The 14,004-nt window shown below is 39.1% G+C and overlaps 1 protein-coding gene across 8 annotated transcripts in view; it reads left to right on the forward strand.

Moving 5' to 3' along the window:
• MLLT10 (MLLT10 histone lysine methyltransferase DOT1L cofactor) overlaps positions 1-14,004 on the forward strand; it is a 192,956-nt gene that overhangs the window by 56,337 nt on the left and 122,615 nt on the right. For 7 of the 8 annotated variants that reach the window (XM_060192261.1, XM_060192262.1, XM_060192264.1 and 4 more), the window contains one exon: positions 6,473-6,527. The exons of the other annotated variant lie outside the window; for it this stretch is intronic. In XM_060192261.1, the coding sequence (XP_060048244.1) occupies positions 6,473-6,527 (55 nt within the window). The remainder of the gene's footprint in view (positions 1-6,472; positions 6,528-14,004) is intronic. 8 annotated transcript variants of the gene reach the window in all.

Raw genomic sequence — 14,004 nt, forward strand, 5'->3', positions numbered from 1 at the left:
ACAGCTCAGTTTTGCCACTTGTAAAGCTTTCCCCCTGCAGGTGGGGATCGGGGGCTTGAACCTGGGTTCCTTGTGCCTTGGAATTGTGCGCTCAACCAGGTGTGCCACCACTTGACCCCTGTCAGTATTGTTCTTGACTCTTATTGCTAAATTGTTCTCCAAATGCATTATGTTGAAGTGTCATAACAGTATATTCACTGTGCTCTGACATTCGAGGCTCTTTTTTCAGGAAACTTTTGCTGATTAGTAGGTGAAACGTTGTTCTTTATGATCTCTATATAGTTCTTTGAATCTAAGTCAGACTACATATTTTCTTATATATTTGCTGCATATATATTTTTAATGTTTTTAAAATATTGTTACTCTAATTGTTTTATAAAAGTCTTTAAAATCGTGGTCTGGGAGGTGACGCAGTGGATAAAGCATCGGACTCTCAAGCATGAGTTCCTAAGTTCAGTCCCCGGCAGCACATGTACCAGAGTGATGTCTGGCTCTTTCTCTCTCCTCTTATGTTTCTCTCTAATAAATAAATAAAATATTTTTTTAAAAAAGTCTTTAAAGTCTGTGTTACTACTTTAACTTTTAGTTTAATTTGAAAACGAATGTTTTAAAAATATTTTGAAAATTTTGTTTTTACCCATAGTGCTGCTTAGCTGTGTGCTCCAGTGGTATGGATGATGGAGCCTGTGTTTTTTGTTTGTTTTGTTTTGTGTAATTTCTGTGCTATATCCCTGACTCCAAAATATTTTGAACTTTACATTAATGGTCTGTAAGAATTATGGCTGTACTTTGACTTTTCTCTTAATTGCTAAACAATTATCTTACATCTAATTATCCTAAGGATAATCTACTTTTAGTTATGGTCTTTATATTAGATTTAGTTATACAATTGATCCTTGAATAATATGGGTTTGAACTGTGCCTATCTACTCATATCCAAATAGATGCACACCAGAGGATCCATAGTAGACCATTTATGGTAAAAGTGCTTCCAAACTGTAAGAAGAAAATATAGAAAGAAGGATTGGGGCCAGAAAATAAGTTGACATTAGACAGTGTTATCAGAGGGTTCTGTCCATTCCAAACTGCTTTTGACTTCTTTCTTATCATGTACTTGTCTATAACTGGGGCACTGATTCCAAAGCCAATAGGGGGAAAAATTGATAGCATACACGAAACAGTTGTTGATACATTTTTTTAATTTTTTTAAATATTTATTTTATTTATTTAGTCCCTTATGTTGCCCTTGTTGTTTTATTGTTGTTGTTGTTGGATAGGACAGAGAGAAATGGAGAGAGGAGGGGAAGACAGAGAGGAGGAGAGAAAGATAGACACCTGCAGACCTGCTTCACCGCTTGTGAAGCGACTCCCCTGCAGGTGGGGAGCCCGGGTTCGAACCGGGATCCTTATGCCGGTCCTTGCGCTTTGCGCCACCTGCGCTTAACCCGCTGCGCTACAGCCCGACTCCCTGTTGATACATTTTTAAACGACTCCTTCCTACTGTGCCTGCTTCTCTTTCCTCCTACCCTCTTCACCTCTTCTTCCTCTGCCTCCATGAGACAAGACCCACTCTCTTCTCATCCTCCCCCAGCTGCTCAGTAGATGAGGGTGAAAGCTCATCTGATGTTGTTTCTACTTAATGAGGAATAGACATAAAATATGTATTTATTAAGTATGTGTTATCAGCAAGAACTCTTTTAGTCAGAAGCAGGCTATAAGTGAGTTTTTTGGAAAGTTAGAAGTTACACACAGAATTTTGATTGCCTAGAGAGGGCTGGTGTCCTCAACATCTACTTTGCTCAAGGGTCAACTTTCCTTTTACAAGCAACGCTTTTTAAAAAATTAAAAAAATATATTTATTTTCCCTTTTGTTGCCCTTTTTGTTTTATTGTTTTTGTTACTGATGTCGTCGTTGTTGGATAGGACAGAGAGAAATGGAGAGAGGAGGGGAAGACAGAGAGGGGGAGAGAAAGAGACACCTGCAGACCTTCCTCACCACTTGTGAAGCGACTCCCCTGCAGGTGGGGAGCTGGGGGCTCGAACTGGGATCCTTATGCTGGTCCTTGTCCTTTGTGCCATGTACTCTTAACCCTCTGTGCTACCGCCTGACTCCCTCAAGCAATGCTTTTTTGTTAGATAAATCAGGTTTAATAGCTTTCCGTTTGTGAGGTAGTTTCCTGCATATTCTAGATCTACTGGTTGCCTTTCGCAAATGTGCTTTGGATCCTTCCAACATGTTATTATTTTTACTTTTTAAAATTTTTATTTTATTTATTAGTGAGGAAGATAGGAACAGAGAGAAAGAACCAGACATCACTCTGGCACATGTGCTGCTGGGAACTGAACTCAGAACCTCATGCTTGAGAACCTCGTGCTGTGTCAGCTCCCGGACCACTCATCATGTTATTTTTATTTATTTATTTTTTTTAGCTTTACCATATCTAGAGACTAATCAATGCTAAGGCTACATGCAATCATGAAATAAACTACAAACAATTTATAATTTAGCAGAGGAAGATAAACATAACTGAATAACTAGTTAGTTACAGTTAATTGTGATTATAGTATATACTAAGAAAGAAAAGTATAGATAATTTATAATGTGGCACTTAAATCCTAATGTAGGAATTCAGAGAAACCTCTGAGAAATTATTGTAAGCAAAATTCTGAGGCATATATTATCCAGCTATGAAAGAGAGGTCAGAGTGAAGGGCACTTTTTTTTTCCTCTAGGGCATAGTGAAAACTTTTTTTTTTTTTTTGGCCTCCAGAGTTATGCCTGCACTACAAATCCACTGCTCCTAGAGGGTATTCCCCCCCTTTTGTTGCCCTTGTTGTTCATAGTTGTTGTGATTATTATTACTGTTATTACTTCATTGTTGTTGGATAGGACAGAGAAATCAAGAGAGGAGGGGAAGACAGAGAGAGGGAGAGAAAGACAGACACCTGAAGACCTGCCTTACTGCTTGTGAAGTGGCTCCCCTTCAACTGGGGAGCCAGGGGCTTGAACTGGGATCCTTAAACCAGTCTTTGCGCTTTGCACCATATGTGCTCAACCCACTGCGCTACTGCCCGACCCCCAGTAAAAAGTTTTATGTGTTTAGACAATATATAGCAGACAGGGTGATTGTGCCAAGGACTTGCATACAAGAGATTCTGGGTTCAATACCCAGCACCATCAATAGTCAAAGCTCAGTAGTGCTCTGGTAAAAAGTAAGCAAAAACCTGACTAAGAAGTAGGAGAAGAAAAGACAATATTAGCCAGGCAATGAGGTGTTGAAGAGAGAAAGTTGTGGAGGTAGATGTGGGTAGATTTCTTACAAGAAAATGATTGAAAGGTTATAGTGGTGGTGGTGGGGTGAGTGGTGGCACACCTGGTTGAGCGCACATCCTGCTATGTGCAAGGAACCAGGTTCAAGCTCCCAGTCTCTACCTGTAGGGGGAAAGTTTTGCAAGTGGTTAAGCAGTGTTGCAGGTGTCTTTCTCTCTCTCTCTCTCCCTCTCTATCACCCTTTTCCCTCTCAATTTCTGGCTGTCTCTATCCAATAAATAATGATAATTTTTAAAAAAGGTTATAGTGGGGTAGTGATTTCTTAAGAATTTGCATTTTTGAAGTTCACTCTGGATTGGTGTGAGTCAGTTAAGACAAATGGGGGGGGGGGAAGAGAAGGCTCACCTGCTAGAGCCTATACTCTGCTGTTCCTGAGTCCCTAGTTTGAACTCCATTGTTTGTGGGGTGGTGCTCTCTCCCTGTTCTGTTTTTTAAAAAGCTGAGAATAGAAAATTGGGCCAAGCTGCTTAGAAGGTGATGCAGTAGATAAGGTGTTGGTTTCTTAAGCACGACACATGCCAAAATGATCCTCTGGTGTTCTCTCTCTCTCTCTCTCTCTCTCTACCCAAGTGCTGATCAGCTCTGGCTTGTGGTGTGTGGAATTGAACCTGGGACTAAAAATAGAAGAAAATTGAACCAAAAGAGGTTCCTTAGTATTATCAAGTTTATATAGTACTCTCAATCTATCCCTCAGTGCTGCATTAAAAAACAAAACAAACAAAAACATTGATCTTGATGAAAGTTATGATGACTTGAAGTAGCTAGTAGTTCATGTAGAGAGAGGTAGTCCATACTGGTCATGCCTAATAAACACGGGTAGTCTCTAGTACTGAGTAGAAGGAATGGATAAAATGTGATGATTGATTAAATATGAGGTTAAGGATCAAAAGAGGGTGTGAGGGCGATCTGGCTGCGACATCTGTCACCCCATTGATCGCCAGGGTTGATTCGGCTGATCTGGCTGGCTAGGCGGGTGTCTCCTTTCTCCCTCACCGCTCCATGTGCGTCCCTCCTGAAGCTGCACACTTGGTTGAAGAGGACGGCCTTCCCCAAATAGGGATGGTCCGGTCTTTGGTGGAGGGTATAGGAGTAGCTGCGCTCCCCTGCTAGAACCTCCAAACAAGTTCTCAAGGATCAAGAGATAATGTCTCAGTGACTTTATGGAGGTAAAAAGCCCCTCCTTCCCCATTTAAGAGAGGTTAAGAGACACCTGCAGCCAAGCTATTCTGGAGAAACTGGAGAAGGTAAGGCTGAAGGTGCTGCTCAAACCAAAAAGAGCTCTGCAGGGAGATCAGAGGAGGCCCTGGATAGTGGAGGACTGTGGTGTCCCACCCAATATATCTAGGCGGCTGGTACGGATAGTGTGTGTCGTTACAAATAAGTGGTGAACTGGAGGAAGTATAACTATTGCCATATGTTTGGACAGAATTTTAAAGTGCCTGTATATATAGGAAGTGTTATGTCTAAATCCAGGGATAGATCTGAATAGGTGATAAATTTAAGTCATTGGCCTAGCCTAATAACTAATTGGTGATAAATGCTTAACTTTATGAAATGAAAAGGTACCTTAAGCCAGAACTTCAAGGAACCACCACATTTAAAGGTCGGGTGACAAGGCCCCGGAGGTAGGTAGAGTAGAGTGTGTGCCTTACTGTGGGAAAGATCCTGAGTTTAAGCACTATATCGCATGGAGGTCTGTGATTTCCATAGATAGTGCAACAGTGCTGTGGTGGTACTTGTCCCACCTCTCCTTTCTTTGTCCTTCTAAATAAAAGATGAAAAAATTGTAGTATCATACATACATAATGTTCTGTGAATTCATTCCCTGAAGCCCCCCAAAACAAAAACAAACACAAAAACAAGCAAACAGAAAAAGCAATAAAATTCGGATAATACCAAAGGGGTATGAGGAAAATCAAGAGAGTGAAATACTGAAGAGGAGAAAAATAGGACCTGGGACTTAACGTTTTTGTGCACTTTTCTCACTATTTTACCTCAATTCCCTACTTTTTTCTTTAATTATATTACTATATTGTGTGCTTCAAACATATGCTCTCTTTAAGGAGTAAGGTAGGGTATTAAAAAGTACTCCAGGATAACAACAATAGTAACAGCAACAATAAACAACAAGAGCAACAAAAGGGGGAAAAAATTGCCTCCAGGAGCTATTTTTAGTGGATTAGTAACGATAACCCTAGAAGCAAAAACAAACAAACAAACAAAAAACACTTAAAAAATAAAGTACTCCAGGAATCAGGGAGATAGCATGCATAATGGTTATGGAAAGACTTATTCCTGAGACCCTGAAGGCCCAGGTTCAATCCCCTGCATCAGCCTAAATCATTGCTGAACAGTGTCTTAGTTAAAACAAAAACAAAAAACACCACCTGTAACTTCCAGGAACATACATTTCATAATGAGGCAGTGTTGGTAAACTTCACTGTTTATTATTTTCAGAGGTTTAATCTGGCTTCTCTCTCTCTCTTTCTCTCTTTCTCAACGTGGCTTCTTAATAGTGCAAAAAAAATTATAGTGTAGGGCAGACTCAGTGTTTATTTCCCTTTTTTATTTGTAGGGGTGATAGAGGAGAGGAATTTACAGTAACTTTTGAGTACTGGTGTGTGTGAGTGATGAAAGTAACCTAGAATAATTAGAGCAGTTTCTTCTTCCCAGAAGACAGGCTGACACACATGAAATCATGTCTTCACATATAAATCTAATTTCTAAATTTATGAGTTTGGCTCTTTATTTTTAGAGAATCCAGAGATGAGTGACTACACTTACACTGACTTTCCTAAACAAAAAGTAAGGGATATAGACAAAGGTTAAAAACTCTGCCCCAGTCCTAACATTAGAGTCTTTTTGTTTTTATTAAGGTAACATTCAAAAAATCATGGCAACAATTTAAAAACAGGTGAATTTTTAATCTTTAAAAAGTTTGTATCTGGTATTCTAAGGAAGGTCACAAGTCCAAAGAGCATTACTTCATGAGGAATGTTCTGAAATACTCTTGGTGGCATCTAGAATAAGTGATGCTCCCATAACTTAAATAATTTTGAAGTTACAGGGAAGATGTTACACTTTGGTAATCAGAAAAATCTCTTTGTTTCCTTTCTTTCTTTCTTTCTTTTTGTTTTTATAGAGATGTGAACTGTGTCCTCATAAGGATGGAGCTTTAAAAAGAACAGATAATGGGGGTAAGTGCAGAGAATTTTGAAAAAGATTTTTATTAAAAAATGAGAAGAGTAAAAATATCTAATAGTTCATAAGATATAAACTTACATAGTGTTCACTCATTTTTAATAGTACTGGATGTAACTCATGAATCCATTTTGTACTGAAATAGTTTTTCTGCTTTGTGGGTTTGGAGCATTGGTTTTTAAAATGCAAAATTATCTAATTACCTCTAATTAAAAATCTTCATTTTGGAGGCCTTGGGGGGAGGTCACTGGGCAGCTTGAGGCCCTGGGTTTGATCCAAATGAGAGGGACACCCAGGATCTGTGTAGCTCCCTTGGATGATGGGAGTGCCTTAGTGTCTCTCCCTCATATAAAAATATGACACAGAAGGGCTGGCGCAGTAGCTCTCCTGGGTAGTGTGCCTGCTTAGCCCCCACCACACTGGAGGATGCTTTTGGTGTTGTCCTGCTTTGCCTTTTTTTTTTTTTTTTCTGTATTTGAAAAAGTCAACCAGAGTAGCAGAACTCTGACAACAACAGAAAGAATAAAGCAAAAATTTGGATTGGAGAGGTGGTTCAAATGGCAAAGCACACCCACAAGACCTTGATTTGATCCCTGGCACTGCATTAAAAAAAAAAGTCTAAGCTCAGCTGGTGGAGCCCAAGATTTGAATGCCTGAGGCTCCAAGTTCCCGCCTCAGAGTGTTGCTCTGACTTCTCTCTCACATGAAACTATTCATATAAAATAAGTCAGATGAATCTTTCAAACATCTTAATTTTCTTTTTTACAGGCAAAATTTCTTTTTTTTAAAAAAAGTATTTATTCCCTTTTGTTGCCCTTGTTGTGGCAAAATTTCTTATTTTAAAAATATTTTTGGAAAAAATAAGCCTCGCTTCCGGCAGTGGCACCCATTACCATGCACAAAGACCTGCAGGGGGGATGCCTCACACCTGATGAAGCAAGTCTGCAGGTCCCTCTCCCCCTCCCCCTCCCTCCTTCCTTCCTCCCCACCCCCTTCAATTTACTCTCTATCCTATCAAAATAGATAAAAAGGAAATAAATGGGAGCAGTTGATGCATAGTCCTGGCAAGAACCCTGGTGGCAATTAAAAAAAAAAGTTGGAGGTCTTTCAGGTCCTAGTGCATAATGGTGGAGGAGAGGACTTAGGCTAGGAGTGAGTGTTTGCAGAAAATGGAGACATTTTACACATGCACCAACAGCTGTATTTACTATGAACCACTAATCCCAATGAAACGAAAAAAAGTCACACCCACCCCTTCCAGAGCAGTGTTCAGCTCTGGTTTATTGAGGTATAGGGGATTGAACTTGGAACTTTGGAGCCTTAGGCATGAGAGTCTCTTTGCATCACCATTATGTTGTTTTCCCTGCCCCCAAAGTCCGATATTTTTAAGCTGAAATATGTTTTTTTTAATTTTTTATTGGGGAATTAATGCTTTACATTCAACAGTAAGTACAATAGTTTGTACATGCATAACATTCCCCAGTTTCCCATATAACAATACAACCCCCACAAGGTCCTCTGAATCCTTCTTGGACCTGTATTCTCCCCACCCATCCACCCCAGAGTCTTTAACTTTGGTGCGATACGCCAATTCCATTTCAGGTTCTACTTTTGTTTTCTTTTCTGATCTTGTTTTTCAGAGAGAGGCCAGAATGCCACTCTGTCATTTATAGTGTTCTATTTGTTTTTGTCTTGCTTTTATGTGGTTTTGGGGTGCTACCCCCCCAGCTGTATAAAATCTGTTGTATCAGATTCTATTTCTGTCTTTTGTGCTTTCTTACATAGATGATCTTTCCAGTTAATGTTACTTTTAATAGTATGAGGATCTGTATTGCTCAAATATAATGAAATGCTGATTTTTGTTCTAAAATTTAGTGTTTTGTTTTTTTTAGGACACTTGTTTATTTCTCATGTATATCTTTATTTTGTAACTTACCTTAGAGAAATCTATGTGTCTGCACCACTGTATTCTTAAATTTGTAAACATGTATTTCTTTAAAGCATGCCATGCTGTTAATATTGAGGACAATGATGAAATGCAGCAAAAAAAGAGGTATATCAACTGTTAGTATAATTTTCTTTTTTAAATAGCAAGCTCTAAACCATATTTGACACAGAATAATGATATGAGTACATGAAAGGCAAAAATAGAAATGTTTTTGCTAGCTATATACTTGAATTTAATGCTTAGGCTATGTTAAGCAGTTGCATTATTGAAATCATATATGTATTAAAATTATTGCCTCCTACTCTCTCTTTTTTTTTTAATTTAAGAAAGGAGACATTAACAAAACCATAGGATAGGAGGGGTACAACTCCACACAATTTCCGCCACCCAGTCTCTATATCCCATCCCCTCCCCAATAGCTTTCCCACTCTCTATCTCTCTGGGAGTATAGACCCAGGATCATTGTGGGTTGCAGAAGGTGCAAGGTCTGGCTTCTGTAATTGCTTCCGCGATGAACATGGGCGTTGACTGGTCGGTCCATACTCCCAGTCTGCCTCTCTCTTTCCCTAGTAGGGTGGGTCTCTGGGGAAGCGGAGCTCCAGGACACATTGGTGGGGTCTTCAGTCCAGGGAAGCCTGGCCGGCATCCTGATGGCATCTGGAACCTGGTGGCTGAAAAGAGAGTTAACATACAAAGCCAAACAAATGGTTGAGCAATCATGGACCCAAAGGTTGGAATAGTGGAGATGAAGTGTTGGGGGGTACTCACTGCAAACTGTAGTGTACTTCTGCTTTCAGGTATATATTTTGCCCTAGTTTATGGATACATGTGAATATATGCTCTGTCTCCTGGAACCTGGTCTATATCTAGGTTTTGGGACTTTGTTAGGAAGTGAACCACCTGGGATGGAATTAGAGAATACTATGAAAGGAAAGGTCTCACCCGAGTGATGAAGCTGAAGGGTTGTCATTCCACACCTGAAGTCTCTGGACACAGTCTGAAGTGAAGCATGCTGGGGTGGCACTCGTGTTGATTAGGTTGCGATCGGCAGATGCAATATTATTTGATAAGAATTGGGAGAAGCATGCGGGAAAGTGGGTCCTACCCTAAGGTTCCAGGACTGGGGGAAATATAGGCTTTCTAGTGGAAATGTGAGGTTCCTGCTGTCTTAGGGTTCAAGAAGACAATGGATAGTTATTGTTATCATCACATTATTTGGTAATTGGGTTAACTTTGAAAAGTCCCTTTGTTAGGGTTTGCTGTATAATACCCAGTATCTTGTATATAGCTGTGCCACTGGTTGCTTCTGATCTACCTGGTCTAGACTTTTGAGAGAGTCAACATATCAAAGACTCAGCCTATATATTAAAAAGACTCAGTCTGGGGGTCGGGTGGTGGCGCAGTGGGTTAAGTGCACGTGACACAAAGCACAAGGACCGGCATAAGGATCCCGGTTTGAGCCCCCGGCTCCCCACCTGCAGGGGAGTCGCTTCACAGGCGGTGAAGCAGGTCTGCAGGTGTCTATCTTTCTCTCCCCCTCTCTGTCTTCCCCTCCTCTCTCCATTTCTCTCTGTCCTATCCAACAATGAACAACATCAACAATGGTAATAATAATAACCACAACGAGGCTACAACAACAAGGACAACTAAAGGGGGAAAAAATGGCCTCCAGGAGTGGTGGATTCATGGTGCAGGCACCGAGCCCAGCAATAACCCTGGAGGAAAAAAAAGACTCAGTCTGTGTTTTAAAAAGTTCGAGACATACAATCAATTTTTCCCCTTCTCATATTAATTAAATAGTGATTTATATGACTACACTTTAATAGGAGTCTACATAAACACCATTCACACCACCAAAAGACTGTTTCCCATCCCACCCACCCACCCCCACCGGCTCAGGAAGCCTCATGTCCATCCTCCCCCTCACCATAGGGTTTTTACTTTGATGCCCTATGCCTCCTACGCTTGTTCACAAGCTTCCCAGTAACTAACTTTCTCTCCCTCCCTTCCTTCCACCTTTCCTTCCTTCCTTTCTTTCTTCCTTTTTTTCTTCTTTAATAGAAAGAGAAATTGAGATGGGAATAGGAAAGGGAGGGGGGCTGGGCTGTAGTGCAGCAGATTAAGTGCTCATGGCACAGAGCACAAGGACCAGAGTCAGGATCTGGTTTGAGCCCCTGGCTCCTCACCTACAGGAGAGTCGCTTCACAGGTGGTGAAGCAGGTCTGTAGGTGTCTATCTTTCTCTCCCCCTCTCTGCCCATCCTCTCTTGATTTCTCACTGTCCTATCCAACAACAGCAACTATAACAGTAATAACAACCACAACAAGGGCAACAATATGGGAAAAATAGCCTCTAGGAGCAGTGGATTCGTAGCGCTGGCACCGAGCCCCAGTGATCACACTGGAGGCTAAATAAATAAATAAATAAAAAGAAGAGAGAGGGAGAGTGGCTGTGTTAAATTGTTCAGGGACCTGTGTTCAAGCCCTGGTTCCCCACCTGCAGAAGGGAAGCTTCACTAGTGGCGAAGCAGTGCTGCAGATGTCTCTGTCTGTCTCTATTTCTACATTTCTTAATTTCTCTCCATTTCTATTCAATAAAAAGTAAATACGGGAGTCGGGCGGTAGCACAGCGGGTTAAGCCCACATGGCGCGAAGCGCAAGGACCCGTGGTTCCAGTCCCCGGCTCCCACCTGCAGGGGAGTCCCTTCACAGGCGGTGAAGCAGGTCTGCAGGTGTCTGTCTTTCTCTCCCCCTCTCTGTCTTCCCCTCCTCTCTCCATTTCTCTGTCCAATCCGACAACGATGACATCAGTAACAACAACTACAACAATAAAACAGCAAGGGCAACAAAAGGGAATAAATAAATATTAAATAAAGTAAATAAATAAAGTAAAATAAAAAGAGAGAGAGACACCTGCTGTACTTGCAAGGTGCTATAATCCATTCCTTGCCCCATAATGTTCTCACTACCAAATATGCTTGGTTATTACTCTTCTACCTTTGTCTTGGTTTCTGTTCTATATTTAAGTAAACTTCTATAGCCAAATACTTGCTTTAAATTTTATACAAATGGATGAATATTATACCTATTCTCTACATCTTATTGTTGTTCATTGAGCTATTTCTCTATTAGCAATATACAGCTTTCTTTTTATTGTGTTATGTAATTACTCACTGACTGATGGACTTTTCTAATGTTTCATGTCTATGGCTAATGTTTATGTATGTTATTTTGCTTTTATGCATGTATGTATCTATGGAGTCATTACTTCACAAAAGAGGAACTACTGAGTTTATGGGATTTTGCAGTTAATTTCAGCAGATATTACTAAATTATTCTCCCTTGTGGTTGAATCAGTTTGTGTTTATAGCAATAGTGAATAGAATAGCTATTATTAGTGAAGTTGAGCTTCTTGTCTTGTTTTTCTCCAACTTCAGTGTTACTTTATTGAAGAAATGTTGATTTATAGGGTTGTCACAAGGATATATTTCCACATTTCTCCAGTGTTTTTAAAAGCAGTTTGTATTTTATTGAGTGGTCTTTTCATATGTTTTGATTCATTGGTTGTTCTTTTTCTTTTTGGATTCATTGGTTATTCCATAGGAGTCTTTTTGTGCTAGACTTTTATGATAGGATTTAGACTACTTTTGCATAGTTTATTAGTCTTTGCTAATGGAACTTTATACTATGAAGTTTTGGATTTTTGTTGGGCTTAGTAATTTTGTCTTTTTTGGCATCTGTGTTTTGAATCATTAAAGAGATCTTGTGTTTTCAGAGCTAGAAAGGCTATTTATTACCTATTTTAGGATGATAAAAGATTTCTCTTATACTATCCATTTAGTATTTTTTGTTTTTTTAAGTTTTGATACACTAAATAGGAGTGTATCTGTTTGATACAGTGAGTTTTGGATTCAACCTCCATTTTTTTCCATTTTTTTTTCCCCACTAACTTGAGCTAACATATTTAGTATATTCTGAATTTGACTTAAACTATACCTGTATCTTAGAAATTCAGACTGATTTGGTTTGTATCCTATCCTAGAACCTGGAATGCATTTTTCTATAGAAATTATAATTATATTTTCATAGTAAGTTGAAAAACTCCACAACACACCTAAACAATGCCAATACTACTGTTACTTAATATCTAACAATATTTTATCACACTGGAAAATATGTTTTCAGTTTCAATTTTAAGTTTTTTTTTTTTTTTTGCTCCATAACAGTTAGGTGTAGGAGTTTCTTTCTTTCAGTCTTAGTTATTAAAGGTAAATGTTAAAATGTAATTTGTGTGAAAAGTAGGGGATTATGGGCAAAAGGATATGTAACTGATGAAGACACAGGTATATCAAGGAACAGAATGATGGGGAATTAGACTATAAGGCTTGATGAGACTGATACTTGGGCAGTTTTCTTCTATTCACCCATCTTTACCCTTCTCCTTCTCTGAGCCCCTCCCTCAGATTTTTATTCTGTTGGATGTGAAGAACCGTTGAAACTAAGGAGAGTAACACAAGATATTTTTAGAAAATAGAGCACCACTGGTTTCCTTGTGAAGGTTCCCCTTTGCATGGTGCTCCCATGTGGCTACTGGAGGTTCATACCCCATGGTTGCTTATGAGAAAGGGTGCATTCTACCAGGTGCACTATTTCCTTTCCCTCTTTTTCTAAAAATCTAGATAATGTTTCTAGAGCATAAAATTAACCAGTAAATCTTCATTTAATATCATTAAGTTCTTGGAAAAATAAAGCTTTAAGTGAAATCACATAAATGAACATCTCCAAATAAATCTCAACTGCATTATAATCAAATACTGTAGAACAAAAAGACAGTATCTAACAATTGGCTGTACAGTTCAGTGACTTTTACTAACATGCAGCTATCACCTTAGTATTTTAATATATTTTATCACCCAAAAAGAAAGGCAACCACCTATAAATTCAGTCAGTCTGAATTCTAACCCACTGCACCAGCCTACTTGGCTTATTCTCCCTTCACCATGTATATATGTTATATATATTGTATTTTATTTATTTATCTTTTTGTTTGTTGGAGGGCAGTTGAATTGCTTCTACCTTTTCACTGTTATGATCAGTGCTGTTGTATATAAACATTGATATATAAGTATTTGCTTTTAAGTTTCTTTCAGTTTTTTGAAGTGGCACTGATGTGTCATACAGTGATTTTTATATTTAACTCTGAGGGATCATCAATTGTTTACCACAGGGACTATACTATTTTTACATTCTCACCAGGAACATATGAGGGATCCAATTTCTTACAGCAATTATTTTCTGAACTTTTTGATTATAGTTTTCCATGTATGTATGATGTGCCTCTTTGCTTTGTGGTTTGAATGTTTATTTTTATGATGATGAGTGATATGTGATCCATTTGTTAGTCTTCTTTGGGAAAAAGCCTATTCATGGTCTGTCCATCTTGTAATTGAGTTGTTTTTGGTCTTGAGCTGTAAGAGCTCTTCTAAACTTCTGATTATCACACACCTATCAGATTAATGGTTTGCA

Source organism: Erinaceus europaeus, chromosome 6, assembly GCF_950295315.1.
Source record: "Erinaceus europaeus chromosome 6, mEriEur2.1, whole genome shotgun sequence".
In the NCBI taxonomy this organism is placed as follows: Eukaryota; Metazoa; Chordata; class Mammalia; order Eulipotyphla; family Erinaceidae; genus Erinaceus; species Erinaceus europaeus.